At 41.0% G+C, this 14,252-nt stretch overlaps 1 protein-coding gene across 1 annotated transcript in view; it reads left to right on the top strand.

Moving 5' to 3' along the window:
* The window catches only part of map3k3 (mitogen-activated protein kinase kinase kinase 3), a 150,672-nt gene extending 136,752 nt beyond the window's left edge, over positions 1-13,920 (top strand). The window contains exons 16-17 of the mRNA XM_043675368.1: positions 6,339-6,516; positions 10,706-13,920. Of these exons, the coding sequence (XP_043531303.1) occupies positions 6,339-6,516; positions 10,706-10,934 (407 nt within the window). The 3' untranslated portion in view covers positions 10,935-13,920. The remainder of the gene's footprint in view (positions 1-6,338; positions 6,517-10,705) is intronic.
* Positions 13,921-14,252: the final 332 nt, after the last annotated feature.

The raw sequence follows: 14,252 nt of genomic DNA, 5'->3' as shown, positions 1-14,252 counted from the left end.
TGGATCCAGTGACACTGCTGAGTTTCTCCAGTAATTTTTGTTTTTGTTTCCTATCGATATTTTGACTGCAGCTCCAGGCTCCCATCGAGTAATTCCATATTGTCTTTTCACTTTGAGTTCTTTCCTCTTTCCTGTTACTTGGGCAGGGCAAGTTTTAATTCTCCCCCTTGTCTACATTGACTCCAAACCCCATCTTGTAAAATCCTTTTATAATTCAGGATTGAAACCTCTTTGATTAAGCCTAACCCTAATCTTGTACTGTTCAATGTACAAAGGGCTTAGCAAGGCTCTTCCTCTCAGGGGAGGGCAACAACCCAACTTCTTATTTCATTCAACTCCCCCACCAACCACTGTCCCCATCGATTCCGGTCATTCAATCTAAATGCCATGCCGCTGTATTTCCATCAAGTAGACTGTACACTTGTGGTCAAAGTCCTTACTATCAGCACCTGATTTGTGGATAAATTACATTGATGTCCAGGCTTTGGCTCAAGAGTGCCATCTTATTCCTTACTGAATATTATCTACCTGATTTTGTTTTGTGAATGTCACTCCTCACACTGACCTTTAACCCTACCTTTCTATCTTTCCCCTCTTTCGAATGTCTCATTTTATTGTACATCTTTTACCTCTTCTTTAAAATATTTCTTACACTCCCCCTTCACAATTCAACACCTTGCTCTACTACCTTAATTTATCCACTATATAAACTCTCCTACCGTGTTCACAGTCCCATCTCCAATATGTTTTTTCCATACACAATCTAGTGCTCGAATGTGGCCATCTCCCACCATTTCCTGTACCTGTTTCATCTACAACCCCAACTACCATCCAGAGCTATCCTATCTTCCCTTAAAGGAGCATGCATTTGCATCATAATCTTTGGCTTTCAGTTTATTGTGCCACCTCTGTAGCTGTTAATTTGGTTCAACCATGCCCTCACTTTCATCTTTGCCACTGAAAATTGCCACTGCATCCCAAGCTGGTTGTTCTTGTTAGTTTGGCCTCATCATCACTCCCTCAAGGGACTGACTTGAGTATCTGATGCACGCCTTAGTCATTTGGCTAGAACACCATAAGATCTTCTCTTCCAAAAAAAACACCTAAATTGTCCTAGGATACAGAATCTTTTCTCTATTGCCAAACATCATGTTAAATCCACACCCTCCCTCAAAATATCTCTTCCCAACCCCCAACAATTGAGAAGCCCATGCACCTCTTTATTGGAAGTCATCCAACAGCACTCTTGCTGCCCTTACCTTTTGCCAAAATTCCCTTCGCCAACCCTCCCAACCAGGCCAAAGCCTCCCCCGCCATGCCAAAGCATCCCCCCTCTCCCTGCCATGCCAAAGTTCCCCTTCCCCTGGCCATGCCAAAGTACCCCTCTCCCCTAGCCATACCAAACCTGCTCTTAATTGCTCAAGCTCTCCCTTGTCTCACTTTTATCTCTGTCTCTCTTATTTCTCTCCCCTTTCTTACATGCCCTCTTTAAACTCTCTGACTTCAACAATCATCTCCTGCTAACTTTCTGATCACCCTTCTTAACCTCCTGTTAACTAATGTTGTAAGTGATTTGCTTTCTTTCAAAATTCTTTCAGCAACATCTCTATCACCGAAAGCTTTTCCATAAATCCCAGCCATTTCCAAGACCTTTTGCATGTTGCCTCAATATCTTTGTTTCTCTCTGCTGCAGCTCTCTATTTAAATTTCACTAAAAGGTTTCTTCTCTTTAAACAGCACTGACCAAAGTAACATTCCCTGTGACTATGACTATGGTGGATTAGTCCACCTTGACCCTCTTTGAATCTATTGGCATTGTCAACCATTCAGTATTCCTCCACATCAGCGGCCTTTGGTTTTCTCCATTCCTTTCCTTCAATCCTTTTCTCTTTGATTCAGCTAAGAAGCACTCCCCTGCATTCCTGCTCTCCATTCTCTCACCATTTTGTATTGCTATCACCTCCAGTGATGCATCCCACAGTCTGAGATCCAGCTTCAGGTGTAACTAGAGTTACCTACCTATCCCGACTTTCTGCAATTCAGTCTTCTCCCTACCCTTGGTAGCCATTTTTGCCACCCATGTTCCATATTTGAAGATTTGTTTCCCACATCCCCTCTGACTCCATTTTTCCCTATTTAGACCAAGCTTGGCAGTACAGCACGGCTAACAAGAGAGACAATATTAAAGCTTTGCTTGTAGTTAAGAACAGGAGATAAGGAACCAGACTTTGAATGGTGACACTAATCTAAGCTTGAGAAGAGGGCGCTAATTGGTTGAACCATGATTGGCATGGAGGTGCAGCAGTTACCTGTCTAACTGATTAACCACAGACTAGGCAGCTGGTCCCAAGCTCAGGGTATTCAAACAGGACTTCAGAGATTGGCAGTCTCTGTAACTCGTCCCTCAATGCAAAAAATACAATGTACGGACAAATTCCTTTTGGCTACACATATTCACACATGGGACCCTGTTAAATGTGGCTGCTAACGCACAAATGCAATACACCATGCGCTGGTCTCATTATCTTAAGTTGGTTCCCAATGTAATTCATAGTACTGTCTGGATTGTTCAGTAAATGCAATCCACCTCAGAATCATGTTTAGTGCTGGACACTGTGGACTGATTTTTAGACACGAGCTAGTTGATCACCTTATTGTGCTGCAGACTTTTGAATAGCTATGTTGTTGAGATGTACAGCTAGCATTTCCTCTAATGTTCTATCCAGCTGCATAGACCTATGAGGATCCATGTCAGTCCTGCGATTGGTGTGATGTCACATAATGCCATGCGCAGAACCTTGGAGCGGCTCCGTACTGAAACCCATGACACAATAAGGTCTATAAGTATATCAGGAATAAAAGAATGACCAGAGTAAGATTCGGGCCAATCAAGGACAGCAGTGGGAAGATCTGCATGGAATCAGAGAAGATAGGCAAAGCGCTAAATGAATATTTTTGTCAGTATTCACACTGGAAAAAGACAGTGTTGTTGAGGAGAATACTGAGATACTGGCCAGTAGACTAGATGGGATTGAGGTTCACGAGGAAGTGTGAGCAATTCTGGAAAGTGTGAAAGTAGCTAAGTCCTCTGGCCTGGATGGGATTTATCTTTGAATTCTCTGGAAAGCTAGGGAGGAGATTGCAGAGCCTTTAGCTTTGATCTTTATGTCGTCGTTGTCTACAGGAATAGTGCCAGAAGACTGGAGGATAGCAAATGTTTCCTTGTTCAAGAAGAGGAGTAGAGACAATCCTGATAATTATAGTCCAGTGAACCTTTCATCAGTTGTGAGTAAATTGTTGGAAAAGGTTAGAAGAGATAGGATTTATAATCATCTAGAAAGGAATAGTTTGATTAGGGATAGTCAACACGGTTTCATGAAGAGTAAGTTGTGCCTCATAAACCTTATTGAGTTCTTTGAGAAGGTGACCAAACAGGTGGATGAGGGTAAAGCAGTTGATGTGGCGTATATGGATTTCAGTAAGGCATTTGATAAGGTTCCCCACGGTAGGCTAGTGCAGAAAATACGGAGGCATGGGATTGAGGGTGATTTAGTGGTTTGGATTAGAAATTGGCTAGCTGTAAGAAGACAGAGGGTGGTGGTTGATGGGAAATGCTCATCCTAGAGTTCAGTTACTAGTGGTGTACTGCAAGGATCTGTTTTGGGGCCATTGCTGTTTGTCGTTTTTATAAATGACCTGGATGAGGGTGTAGAAGGATGGGTTAGTAAATTTGCGGACGGAGACTAAAGTCGGTGGAGTTCTGGATAGTGACGAAGGATGTTGTAGATTACAGAGAGACATAGATAAGCTGCAGAGCTGGGCTGAGAGGTGGCAAATGGAGTTTAATACAGAAAAGTGTAAGGTGATTCACTTTGGAAGGAGTAACAGGAATGCAGAGTACTGGGCTAATGGTAAGATTCTTGGGAGTGTAGATGAGCAGAGAGATCTCGGTGTCCATGTACATAGATCCCTGAACATTGCCACCCAGGTTGATAGAGTTGTTAGGAAGGCATACAGTCTGTTAGTTTTTAATTGGTAGAGGGATTGAATTTTGGAGCCATGAGATCATGTTGCAGTTGTACAAAACTTTGGTGCAGCCACACTTGGAGTATAGTTCAGGTCACCGCATTACAGGAAGGATGTGGAAGCTTTGGAAAGAGTTCAGAGGAGATTTACTATGGGGGGGGAAGGTCTTATGAGGAAGGGCTGAGGGACTTGAGGCTGTTTTCATTAGAGAGAAGGTGGTTGAGAGGTGACTTAATTGAGACATACAAGATGCTCAGAGGGTTAGATAGGGTGGATAGCGAGAGCCTTTTTCCTCAGATGGTGATGGCTAGCATGAAGGGCCATAGCTTTAAATTGAGGGGCAGATAGATATAGGACAGATGTCAGAGGTAGTTTCTTTACTCAGTAGTAGGGGCATGGAATGCCCAGCTTGCAACAATCACAGAAATTTAAGGGTGCATACATGAGGATCAGTGGTCAGCACAACATCGTGGGGCTGAAGGGCCTGTTCTGTGCTGTACTGTTCTATGTTCTATGTTCTCGTAGTAAACTTGCCAACTTTAAGGGCATTTAAATGGTCATTGGATAAGTATATGGATGAAAATGGAATAGTGTAGGTTAGATGGGCTTCAGGTTGGTTCCACAGGTCAATGCAACATTGAGAGCCAAAGGGCCTGTAATCCCCACTGTAAAGTTCTATGTTCTAAGTAATATGATATAAGTATAATGACCTTTGGCCAGTCAATAGAATCCTGAGATTGTGGAATATGACTTGTTTTCTGCAAAGTAACAGCATGAGGTATGGCTCAATCTTTAAGGCACCTTCCACTTCCACGGTAATCTGAGAAAGACTGGGCACCTTTCAGATCCAAATGACAGCCCTTTCAAGAATTTTCACAAAGTACAGCAAGTGATCGTTTGATCAAGGTAGTCATTATTATACAGGATTGTTTTGATATGCCCTACCTCCACATCAAGCTGACAGACCCAGGTCAGTAGCATCAGCTATGGTGACTTTCCCGACTTCATAAATTCTCAAGGTATCGGAGCAAAATTAGGCCATTCAGCCCATTGAGTCTGCTCTGCCATTCGATCATGCCTGATATGCTCCTCACTCCCATTTTCCTGCCTTCTCCCCATATCCCTTCAACCTATTACCAATTAAAAGTCTGTAACTCCTTAAATTTACTCACTGTCCAAGGATCCACTGCACTTTGGGGTAGCGAATTCCACAGATTCACAATCCTTTGGGGGAAGTAGTTTCTCCTCAACTCTGTTTTAAATTTGCTCCCCGTTATCACAAGGCTACGACCTCTCATCTTAGAATGGCCCATGAGGAAGTACCTGCTGCTCATTTATTTTATCCACACCTTTCATCATCTTGAATACTTCAATGTTATCTCCCCTCATTCTTCTCAATTCCAGAGAGTGTAGGCCTAATCTGTTCAATCTCTCTTCATACGACAAATCCCTCATCTCTGGGATCCATCTAGTGAACCTCCTCTGAACTGCTTCCAATGCCACTACATCTTTCCTCAAATAAAGGGACTAAAACTATGTACAATACTCCAGGTGCGATCTCACCTGTAGCTTATATAGTTGCAACAATACTTCCTCACCTTTATATTCTATTCCTTTTGCTATAAAATCCAACATTCCATTTGCAATCTTCATTATCTGCTGTATCTGCATGCTAGTTTTCTGTGACTCATGAACAAGGGCAGCCAGATCCCTCTGCACTGAAGCATCCTGTGGTCTCGCCTCATTAAGATAATAGGTCACCTTCCCATTTTTTTCAGCCGAAATGCATGACCTCGCACTTATCCGCGTTAAACTCCAGCTGCCACATTTTGGCCCACCACCCTAATCTGTATATATCCATTTGCAAAGTTCTTATTTCCTTATTGCAATTTATCGTCCCGCCTATCCAAGTCGTTAAAGTAGATTGTGAATAGCTGGGTCCAAGGGCTGGACACTTTGGCACCCCACTAGTTACATCTCGCCATCCAGAAAAATAAAAAGCTATTTAACACAACCCTGTCTTCTGTTCATCAGCGAGTCACTTATCCAAGCTAATAAACTACCCCTAATCTCATATGATCCAACCTTTCATTTTCCCTTCCAGAAGGAGGTGATATCCCTTGGCTTAAAACCTCTCCCTGAATAACACAGGTGAGAGAGGGTATTGATGAAAAAGCCAGCCAACGTTAATCCATTCTATAGCCATGCCTCTGTCGGTCATAATGTTGCTCTGTTTATTTTGAATCTTTGTGGAGTTCACTGTCTGACTGTGGTATTCTTCTGTCTTACATATCTGTTCAATCTTATTTCAGGAGCGAACATTTTGCGAGACTCTGCGGGGAATGTGAAGCTGGGTGACTTTGGAGCAAGCAAACGTCTGCAGACAATATGCATGTCAGGGACCGGGATCCGCTCAGTCACTGGGACGCCATATTGGATGAGCCCAGAGGTGATCAGTGGTGAAGGTTACGGAAGGAAAGCAGATGTTTGGTAAGGATACATGTCCTAACTATCTGCCCGTTTCAGAAGTCAGATACAGTTCTGGGTGGGTTACTCTTTGGAGGGTCAAAATGGCCTGTTTCCACCCTGGAGGGATTCTATTCTAGTACGAATCTAGAGATCGTAGCCTTTTGGACAATAAATATTTGAAATCCTATCATTCCACGACCAACAGTCTGGGAATCCAAGTCGTAGGCTCCAAGAATCATTAGGGACTGCAAGACGCTATGGTAAATTTATGCTGACTTTAGACCAACCCAATCAGCCCCATTTCCCTGCTCTCTTTACAAGTTTATTTCCCGTAAGAACCTATCTAATTTCCTTTTGAAATCGTTAATTAACTCCACATCCACCACCCACTTAGGCACCAAGTTCTAGTTCATGATCACTCCCAACACACAGTTCTTCCTTACACCTCTGTCCTTCTGCCCAAAACATCAAATGTGTTCCTTGAATTAAGTAATGGAATTTTTTTTGTCTGTCGTATCTAAACCTGTCGAAATCTTGAATACAGCTATAAAGCCTTCCTCAATCTCCTTTGCTCCCTGGAGAAATGTCTCAGTTTTTCCAATGTAAATAGAAGCTAATATCCCTCTGGTCCAGAACATTTTGATAAATTTGTAGAAGTCTGAATCTGAATTGAATTGTTGAAAATTGAAGAGCAAAAGAGAGGAAGGAAGTTAAAGCAATCACTATCACTACAGAAAATGTAATAGAAAACCGAATGTGTCTGAAGGCTGACAAGTTCCCTTGGATCTGAAGTCCTCTATTCTAGCTATTTAAAAGCTGTTGCATAGATCATGCATTGGTTGTGATTTCTCACTACTTTGAATCTCTCATGAGCATTACTTCATGCTACGGACTTGAGTCCTTCACTGTTGTGTGCATGTTTTATGAGACCAGAGATAATGGAGCAGACAGTTCATATGAAAAATATGTTTTGAAGTTTTTCTGATCTTTGGTTAATAGTATTTACCTTTCATGATGGAAAGGCTGTTTATTTAGGTCAGTGATTTGTAACATATATTCTACCTTTTTTGATATGTCTTACATTATGTAGACTTAAAGTTAGTTCAGTCAGATTTAAAAGACTAGGAATAGTGAATAAACCATCTTCTGGCATATCTGAATCATGTAAATCGTCAGTAGTGTTACTGGGTGAAAGGTAGCCCAGAATCAGTTGGTCTACCATTCATCCTCATTATCCAGAGATCCCTCCTCAAATGTGCAAAAGCATGGATGTTCATCAAGGATAGATATAGCTGCCATACCCTGTACGATTAGAAAACATGTCAATGTCTAATTTCTCAGCTCATACTTTAAGAGTTGCCACTTGAATAACATGTTGAATGGTGCCAGGAACTTGTGAGACTCAATATTTAGTTGTATTAATCTGTCCTGGTTGATGTGGCTATCTATTTTCTAGAGTTAAAGCGCCACCTATAGGATAGTCTGTTCAAGCTGTAATCAAGTAGCAACTTAACTGTTTTATGGGTTCATAATTTAAAACTTTTCCTTGTATTTAGTGCTTGCAATATAAACACACAGGATAGTATTGACAATTGTCCACCTAAATGGATCCTGCACCCAGAATCTGCATGAACAGCATGTTGTTTAATCCTGTAGCATGTTGGTGGCACTTATCCCTCTGAATCAGGGTTCCTGTCCCACTCCAGAGTTGAGCACAGAAATAAAGTCTGACTCTTGCAATGACACTGACAATGCAGTACTGAGGGAATGCTGCACTATTGGGCATCTTTTCAGGTGAGTCATTAAACAAGGCCATCTCTAGCTTTTTAGGTGAATATAAAAAATCCTATGCCATTATTTTGAAGGGCTGCAGTGGAGCTATCCTTGGAATTATGGCAATACTCACTCCTCAGTCAACACCACAAAAAAAACTATGTCACATTGCTGCTTTTTGGAGCTTGCTGTATGTAACTTGGTTGTTGCCTTTCCTATATTACAGTAATGACTTTAAAACATAGAACAGTACAGTACAACACAGGCCCTTCGGCCCTAGATGTTGTGCCGACCTTTTATCCTACTTGCAGATCAGCTAACCGAAATATCCTTCATTGTACGATCTTCCATGTACCTATCCAAGAGTTACATAAATGTCCCTAATGTCTCTGTCTCCACTACCTCTGCTGGCAGTGCATTCCATGCACCCACCACACTCTGTGTAGTACTTTAAAGTACTTAATTGGCTGTAAAGCATTTTGAGGTCTCCTGAATGCATGGTTGGTGCTTTGTAAATGCAAGTTGATTTTCCCATCAGTTAAAAAAGGATTTGTGTTTCAGCAAATTGGACTGAACATGATTTCTAATGCAAAGGTGAGAGGTGATTCACTGAGGACTGTTAGCATATGCTGAATTACAAATCTGTATACTGCATTCAACTTATCGCAGTGCAGTCATGTGCATAAAAGCTTATTTCATTAGCAAGCTGCTACCAGTTTTATTTAAATCAGAAATTAACAGTAGTTTGTACATATGGTGCATGCACAAGTTTTTATTATTTATTCTTGAGATATGAATATAACTTGCATGGCCTGCCTTTACTGCCCATCCTTATTTGCCTTTGAGAAGGTGTTGGTGAGCGATCTCCTTGAACTGCTGCAATCTATTTGTTAGTGTCAGCACTATGGTTAAGTATTAAGTTTAATTTTGTCCAAGCTTTCTGTTTGGCTTTTGACTTGCACCCCACTGCACTATGTATTGGATGCAATCAACAAAGCACCCAGAGTCTACGTATCCAACCTTGCTACAAGGCACTGCATTGATTCGGGATGTAGTGGAAGTACTTGCTGCTAAATTCAATCCAATCCCAATGTTTTGCTATCTCATTACTCACTGGGCTGCATAATTTGAATAGCCTCAACACATGGCCATGAAACACACACATTTTTACTTTTCCTTGGGTTAATTGTATAAGTGAATATCATAATATATTTACTTGCCTCGTAAGGCTGGTGAGTGTGTGGCTTTACTGAACTGACTTCGAGAAATATTGATTGCAGGAGAAGAATTGCTCACCTCTTGAATCTTGAGTGGTAGAATAATTTCACAGAAAATGTTTGGTTGGCACATTTGCTTAATTTCCATTGATATTCTTAACTTGTGCAATGTCTTGGTGGATTGGTGGATTCTGATCAGGAGATTCAAACTCTGGCAACCAGTGACGAGAGGTATACTGGCTATTTATAAGTTGGAATTTTCCGATTTCACATGTTCCAGTCCTGGGAGTATAGTAATGATAAAGACAAACCTAAAGGCAGGGAAGTAGACACAGTGCCAAATGATTTTGTTGTTCCAAATGACATTTAATATGTTTGGTGTTTTTGCTGCATTATTAAGAGGAACTTTCCATTTGGTGAAGAGTGTTGATCTAGTGTTGCAGCACTTCAGGCAGGTTCCTCATCTGTCTTCCACAGCTGCTAGCTACATTTTCACATGTGAGCTGGTAGAATACAGCTCTAGATTTTTTTAAATGGTCAATGACCTGTCTAAATTGAACTCAGTCTGGTGTGTGGACTTCTAGTTAGCATTGGATTATTGCAATAATGAATGGTCACTCTTGTCAAATTTATCTCTCTACTGATTTAGATTTCATTGAGTTTAAGTGCTGCTGAAATTCCCTGCAACAGTAGGCGTCCGATTGGAATCTCAATCATTGTCCAAAACTTTAAACATTTTCTCAGGTTATGAAGTATGGTTTGCATACTGTTATTTTTCCACATGAAAATTATTTAGATTGAAACTTTCAGTGGTTTGAATGGTGGGACAGGCAGTGCTGTTGGTTAATTGGGGACAAGATGTAACTGGATAGTTGGAATCTTCAGGGGCAGGTAATTGGAGCTAACGAGGACTGCACACAGTTGGTTGGCTAGATTTTTAGAGACTGGAACTATTTGGATGCTGGGGCATATCGAATATTCAGAGATTCAGCTTACTTGATTAGTTGGAGTTGATTGAGGCTCTAACATTTTTTAAATTCTGATTAAAGGTCATCGACCTAAAACATAATTCAGTTTCTGTCTCCACAAATGCTGCTTGACCTGCTGAATATTTCCATTTTCTGATGTTTTGATTTCTTTGTTAATTCTGTGCTTTCCTTATTGACAGCGCTGTGACTCCAACCTAATTACAATTTGCCAATCTACTTGCCTTTGTTTAGGAGCCTGGGATGTACGGTGGTGGAGATGCTCACAGAGAAACCTCCCTGGGCTGAGTATGAAGCTATGGCTGCCATTTTCAAAATTGCCACTCAGCCAACAAACCCCCAGCTGCCATCTCACATTTCAGATCACTGCAGGGACTTCCTGAAGAAAATATTTGTGGATGCAAAGCAAAGACCATCAGCAGAGGAACTGTTCAGAAATCCATTTGTCCAGTTAATTCACTGATGGAGGTAGCTTGCTTGGAAGCTGGAAATATCTTAATAATAGTATTTTGTTTAAAACTGTCTAAAAGGTTATTATACCTAGTGTTCCATTCAGTAAGTATACTCAGTAACACCAATTACATGAGTGCCTGTACCCAAGGCAACAGTTTAGTCCTGTGGTATAGGGAAATGCTGAAAATAGCTGGACAAATACACAATTCTCAATGCATTTACAGACAACATCGAAAGTTTCTTCAGAAGGTCTCATCTCAACACATACGCCATCAACTGGACAGAGTGCAGTATTTCCACAGACCCTGGAACACTCCATGAAAACAGCTTGTTGTTACACAGAACAAGAGATTTCAAACATTATGCAAAACATGGTTTACTCTCATGCAAAATGGAAGGAATGCAGCTTTTTTGGGAACGCATATATTGTATTTTTACTCCCAAAATTCAAAAGCGGCCTTGGCGACATTCTATTTAGTTTTCTCCATCTGTCTATTTTCATACACATTGGAGGCAAGGTTTTGTACAAGAAGCTGTGCTTAAATAATTCTAGTGAGGTCAGAGATACAGGCTGCCAGCTTTCCACCTCACCTGTTTCTATCAAGCTGATGCTTCAACCCGGAATGGGGTGTGTGTGTGAGTGTGAGTGAGTGAGTGAGACAGACAGACTGACTGCATGTGTAAGTACATATACATCTATTGTTTACCAAAGTCTAATCATTTGTTTTTTGCAACCTTGAATTTCCTACTCAGTAAGACAAGATCCATATCAAGGCAAATGGTAATGTGGCTACCTTATTTAATGCCTGGTAACTGGTTCTGGTGATGGAACGTGCAAGTTCCAATGTACTTTTAACAAGGCAGCCAGTGACCATGTTATGGAGGGGAAACAAGAGGGAAGACAAATGTCACTTTTCATTTGTTTCGTGTTTTAAAGGTGCTAGTTCTCACAACTGAAGCAAAGAGGTGCACTCTCCCAACTGCACCATATGCCTTTAGGTTTGTTATATAAAACAAATGCAAGTTTCCTATTTGCTAAATGTTAGTATTCTGCCAGTGAATCTTCAGTTCAACAAAGTAATGACACTGAAATTAACTCAAGATCTTATGTGAATAATTGCATATATCAGTAGAGAGACATGTTCATTCAGAATTGCCTTTCCATGTGACTCAGCCACTTTGGAATTAGCAGGGTTTTGGCAAATCCTTGGTATCTGCAGCCAGTGATGGGCAACACCTCTTTGTGCAATTGACTTAGCATTACAGTTTTACATTGAGACTTTCCACAACACAGCTGAACACACAGCCATCAAATCGCACAAACAGTGCTGTCAGATTGTACCAGTGTTTTTAATGTTCCATGGAGGTTCTTGGTTATGGCCTCACTTACACTGTCAGTTGAAACTGGTAAACCCTGATGTGTGCTGGCAAGAACTGTTCCAGCAGTACTTGTTCAGAGTATTGTTAATGGCACTGCCACTCTACATCTATCATGCTACAAATGGGTGCCTGACGTTTTTCTTTGTTGCTAGCCTGCTGCCTGTTTTTTGACAAAGTTAAAAATCACACAAACCAGATTATTGTCCAACAGGTTTATTTGGAAGCACTAAGTTTATTTTGGAACGCTGCTCCTTCATCATATAGTGCTTCCAAACACCGGCTCCTCCAATCATCTGCTTTTTGATACAGTTGATGACTTCTGGTCATGAATACCATACTTTGGCCATATAAAAATAAAGTGGTATTGACAATTTAAGACACACGTCACAATGGAGGACAGCAGGGGCTAGGATGATCAATGTTGCTCATTGTGGTCTTACATTTTTTGTTTAGTGTGACAATACACCAGATCAAAACTCCGTCCCACCACACATCGGCTGCCATTTAGCTAACTTGTTAAACATGTTTTTACTTCAGAAGTCTTCATTTAAACTAATGCTGGCCACAGCTGTAGCTCCATTCCCCCACCTTATTGCACAGACAATCCCAGACATCCTCAAAATGATGCAATGGAGGTATTGCCCATCGTTTGTATCCAGTACTATCACTAAGTTAAAGAACAAAGGGACAAAGATATATGTTCGGTAAAGGCTTAATGCCAACTGCTTTCAGCTCTGTGAAGATGCACTTTCTTGAATGTATTTTGTACTGAACTTATTTTTTAACTTCCTCTTTGCTGATGTAATTTATGCCTCTTTATACTTTTATTTTATTTTTTATTTATACCAGAAATGCTATTTGATGGTTTTATATATATATTTATATATAAGACTTGAGACTGTTGCATAAATCTAATGCAAATACAGTGCCTTTAAGGAAAAGCAGCTGGTTTTGCAGCAGTTGGTGGGAGATTTTGAGTACCATTCTGTGCTGCCCAGTGCATCGTGCAGAGATGCATGTATTCCACCATCCTTACGTGACTGGTCATAATGTAATTGTTGTTAACAGCATTGAAGTTGTTGCCTTCAACCAGATGATCACTTTTATTTAATGTTTCTCATGAGATGATCCACCACATTGCTGAGGATTTGGAGTCAGATTTAAGCCACATCATGTAGGGAGTGCAGATTTCCTTCTTAGAAGGACATTGGTGAACTCAGTGGGCTTTTGCAACAATAGTTTTAAATGATTGTTACTGAGACTAACTTTATACTCAAATTTATTTATTAACATTCGACAAGATTCTATGGTGGGATTGGTACTTGTGTCTCCAGAGCATTAACCTGAGCATCTGAATTGGGGAGGGAAGACCTAGTCGTATTATTACTGAGCTCTAAATCCTGAGACCCAGGTACTGTTCTAGGGACCTGGGTTCGAATCCTGCTGTGGTGAATGGTGGAATTTGGACTGAATAAGAGTCCGGGATTAAGAGTCTAATGATGACCATTGCTGATTATCAGAAAAATCCGTCTCGTAGAAACATAGAGATATACAACACAAAGAGATGCTTCAGTCCAACTCATCCATGCCAACCAGATATCCTATATGAATCTAGTTCCATTTGCCAGCATTTAGCCTATATCCCTCGAAACCCGTTCAGATGCCTTTTTAAGTGTTGTATTTGTACCAGTCACCCCTCAACCCCTGACACTCAAGGGAAAACAGCCCCAGCCTATTCAGCCTCTCCCTATATCTCAAACCCTCCCACCCTGGCAACACCCTTGTAAATCTTTTTTGAACCCTTTCAAGTTTCACAACATCCTTCCGATAGGATGGAGACCAGAATTGCACTCAATATTCCAATAGGAGCCTAGTCAATGTCCTTACAACTACAACATGACCTCCCAACTTCAATACTCAATGCTCTGACCAATAAAGGCAAGCATAC

The sequence above is a fragment of the Chiloscyllium plagiosum genome, chromosome 33 (assembly GCF_004010195.1).
Source record: "Chiloscyllium plagiosum isolate BGI_BamShark_2017 chromosome 33, ASM401019v2, whole genome shotgun sequence".
Classification (NCBI taxonomy): Eukaryota; Metazoa; Chordata; class Chondrichthyes; order Orectolobiformes; family Hemiscylliidae; genus Chiloscyllium; species Chiloscyllium plagiosum.
The sequence above is the reverse complement of the archived record's forward strand: the minus strand, read 5'-3'. Positions and strand labels throughout refer to the sequence as shown.